The sequence below is a fragment of the Orycteropus afer genome, unplaced genomic scaffold (assembly GCF_000298275.1).
Source record: "Orycteropus afer afer isolate SDZICR_OR568_19922 unplaced genomic scaffold, OryAfe1.0 scaffold00605, whole genome shotgun sequence".
NCBI classification, from domain to species: Eukaryota; Metazoa; Chordata; class Mammalia; order Tubulidentata; family Orycteropodidae; genus Orycteropus; species Orycteropus afer.
Window position 1 is genome coordinate 1146385 of NW_006922192.1, and position 3849 is coordinate 1150233.

Sequence of the window (3849 nt, forward strand, 5' to 3'; positions counted from 1 at the left end):
CCTCTGTCTGTCAGTCTCTCTGTGTCCCTGTCTCTGTCTCTGGGGTGGTTCCGTTTGTGTGTCAGCGTGGCTGGGCCTGGCTGAGGGGCTGGGCAGCTGGAGGTAGTGTTCCCCATGATGAGACTGGTCATCACCTCCGTGGTGGGGTCTATTGGAGCAGCTGAGGAGATGCCATTGGGGACGTGGTCTGCTTCCCATACATAAGAAGCAGCTTTGGGAATGGTCTCTAGCTTATGGCACCTTGGACCCTGCATGTAGCCGTGTCGTTGTTCAGTAGCCTGCCATGCTCTGCCGACTTGGGGTCTGGTAACATCAGGACTGTGCCATTTTATTTGTCGACCTTGGGCTTGTCAGCCTCAACAGCCAGTAGCTGCCTGAGTGAAGAGATGCCTCTTTCTTCAATGGGCCGGGAGCAGGAGGCAGAGCTAAAGCCCAAGGTCAAGGGGCTTTCACTCGGCCCCTAGAACCTGGCACTTTGAACTCGGACTTCTAGCCCCCCAAACTGTAAGAGAATAAACTCCTGTTGTCAAGGCCATCCCATTTATATTCTTGTTAGAGTGGTACTAGGTAACCAGAGCAGTCTCTGTCTGTGTCTCTCCCTGTCTCCTTGTCTGTCTCTCTATCTCTTTCTCTGTCTCTCCTTCTCTTCCCTGTTTCTCTCTCTCTTTCTCCCTCTCTCTCTATGCCTCTCTCCCTGTCTCTGTCTCTTGTCTCCCTGTCTCTCTCTCTCTTTCTCCCTGTCTCTCTCTCTGCCTCTCTCCCTGTCTCTCTCTCTGCCTCTTTCCCTGTCTCTGTCTCTGTCTCTCTCCCTGTCTCTGTCTCTCTATCTCCCTGTGTCTCTCTCTTCCTGTCTCTCTATCTCCATTTCTATTTATCTCTCTGTGTCTCTCTGACTCTGTGTCTCTCTCTGTGTGTCTTTCTCTCTGTCCTCCTCCTCTGAGCCTCCACTGGCCTCCAGAATGTGTGCAGAAATCCTGGCACCTGCGCCACATGGCTTCTGGTCTCCGTGGTCTCTGGTCCCTGTGGTCTCTGCCCCCTGTGGTCTCTGGTACCTGTGACTTCTGGTCCCTATAGTCTCTGGTCCCTGTGGTGTCTGCCCCCTGTGGGCTCTGGTCCCTGTGGTCTCTGGTCCCTGTGGCCTCTGGTCCCCGTGGTCTCTGGTCCCCCTGGGTCTCTGGTCCCTGGGTCTCTGGTCCCTGGGTGTCTGGTCCCTGTGGCCTCTGGTCCCTGTGGCCTCTGGTCCCCGTGGTCCCTGGGTCTGTGGTCCCTGTGGCCTCTGGTCCCTGGGTCTCTGGTCCCCGTGGTCTCTGGTCCCTGGGTCTCTGGTCCCCGTGGTCTCTGGTCCCCATGGTTTCTGGTCCCTGTGGTCTCTGGTCCCCGTGGTCTCTGGTCCCTGGGTCTGTGGTCCCTGTGGCCTCTGGTCCCTAGGTCTCTGGTCCCCGTGGTCCCTGGGTCTGTGGTCCCTGTGGCCTCTGGTCCCTGGGTCTCTGGTCCCCGTGGTCTCTGGTCCCTGTGGCCTCTGGTCCCCGTGGTCCCTGGGTCTGTGGTCCCTGTGGCCTCTGGTCCCTGGGTCTCTCGTCCCTGTGGTCTCTGGTCCCTGGGTCTCTGGTCCCCGTGGTCTCTGGTCCCCATGGTTTCTGGTCCCTGGGTCTCTGGTCCCTGTGGGCTCTGGTCCCCGTGGTCTCTGGTCCCTGGGTCTCTGGTCCCCATGGGCTCTGCTCCGTGTGCCCTCTAGCATGCACCAGGCAGAACTGATCGAGGGACTGATGTGAAGGTCGTGTGAGCTCGTGCCCCGGGGAGCACTTAGCGAGGAGCTGGTGCCGCAGGTTAGTCACCAGCCGGCTCAGGGGCAGCTCCCACTCGCCTCCCTGTCTCTGTCCCAGGTCAGAGGCGTGAAAGGTGTCTTCCTGGCAAATCAAAAACTGGATGGAAAGGTGACAACGCTGATCACCTACAACAAGGGCCGCGACTGGGCTTACCTGCGGCCGCCCAGCACGGACATGAACGGGAGACCCACCAACTGCCAGCCGGTGAGTGCTCGGCTCAGCCACGCACCTGGTGGCAGCGCTCAGGGCGTGGCCACAGAAGGCGGCGAGAAGGACCGTCTGAGAGGCCACAGTGCAGCCGTGGGGAGGGCCAGGCGCACCCCTTGTCCTGCACACGGGGTTACCTGGAGCCAGTCAGAGGACAGGCCTGTCAGCCAGCGGCCACTCAGTGCCGGGGCCGCCCAGTGCCGGGGCCGCCCAGTGCCGGGACCGCTCAGCGCTGGGACCACAGCGGGGCCTCCGCTGGCTCTGCTCCCAGTCCAGCACCTTCCTCTGGGGCCAGGCCCGTTCCCATGGCAACAGCAGAGGCTCAGGAGGTGTCCCCTCTGCGAGCATCCTGCTGGCCGAGGCCCAGGCCCGAGAGGCACACTGTGTCTGGACGTGGCGGGGGGTGTCTCTCACCTTCCCGGGGCAGTCAAGGGCGCCACAGTCAGCCAGCAGGGCCAGGACTCAAGCCCATGGCCCACAGTGCTGGCTTGCTCCCCTGGTGGCGCCCCTCCACACGGGACAAATGTGGCCCCCCGAGTCCCTCGGCTGCCTGGGGGTGTGCGCCAGTTCCCGGGGTGCCCCCGGCCCCCACTGTGGCGCACAAGGGTTCATATTGGTGGGAAAGGAAGGCAGAGAGGCTGACGGGCCATTTCACGCCTGCCCTGGTCCGAGGCAGCACTCGGGGGACAGCCGCTGGGATGGCTAAATGGGAAGCTGGGGTCCCGAGGGCACCCAGCAGACCTGGCCCTCCTGGGCCCGTCTGCTTGCACACCTCAGAGAGCTCATTACCGCCAGCATCCCTGAGCTTTGCCCGCGCGGCCGCTCGGGGTGGCGGAGGGTCCAGCCACAGCTCTCCCCGGCTGCGTGTGATCCCAGGCAAGTCGGGGTGCCTCGGAGCCTCCCTGAGAAAGGAAAGGGGGTCCGAGTCCCTGTGGGGCGGGGGTGGGGGCGTGTGCTTGGCACACGTGTGGCCAAGCATTTGAGGAGGAGCAGGCTTCCCCGTGGGCCTCCCCTTTCCTCATCCAGCAAACTCCTACTGGTACCTGAAAACCCTGCCCAAATGCCCCTCCACTGAGAAGCCTTCCCTGGGCTCACTTCTGTGGCTGTGTCCCATGTTGTTTGGGGCTGTTCTGTGGGTGCAGAACCCACCACTCCCCCTCTCCAAGACTCAATTTCATCTCCACGGAGGAAGAGTGAGTGGGCTCCTGCTTTACAGGTTGCTCGACCAACCCATGTCTGTGCCTGGGGTGTGCCGGCCTCTGTGCTGGGCGCTTGGGAGATGTCTGTAAACCAAACAGCAAAGCAACGCTGTGCTCGCAGGCCCCCGTGGCACACAGCTATTGTTGTAAGTTGCCGAGAGTTGGCCGACTCATAGTGACTGCACGTGTAACAGATGAAAACCCTGCCCGGTCCCTCCGTCCTCAGCATCGCTGGCGTGTTTGGGCCCATGGTTGCGGCCACTGCGTTGTCCACCTCACAGAGGGGCTCCCTAGTTTCCACTCAGCGTCCACTTGAGCAAACACGATGTCCTTGTCCAGTGGCCGGTCTTTGCTGACGATGTGTCCACAGGAAGAGTGTTGGAGTCTTGCCACCCTCGCTAACAGAGTGGGGCCTCGGGAATGGCACCCTGCTTCCCGCCAGCCACATCCTGGGCCCACGGGGGCCGTTGTATTGAAATGACCCTCCTCCCTCCAGACGGGTGGCTGGCCCCCAGAGCCCCACAGCCCCGGGCCACGCCTCTTTGGGGGCTGCCTTTCAGCTCTGTATAAGCCCCCCATCAGCTGACAGTGCAGGGCCCACCTGCAGGCCTCCGTGG

The 3849-nt window shown here is 62.0% G+C and overlaps 1 protein-coding gene across 1 annotated transcript in view; it reads left to right on the top strand.

Moving 5' to 3' along the window:
- The window catches only part of SORCS2 (sortilin related VPS10 domain containing receptor 2), a 117707-nt gene that overhangs the window by 36707 nt on the left and 77151 nt on the right, over positions 1-3849 (top strand). The window contains exon 7 of the mRNA XM_007956317.1: positions 1884-2030. Within this exon, the coding sequence (XP_007954508.1) occupies positions 1884-2030 (147 nt within the window). The remainder of the gene's footprint in view (positions 1-1883; positions 2031-3849) is intronic.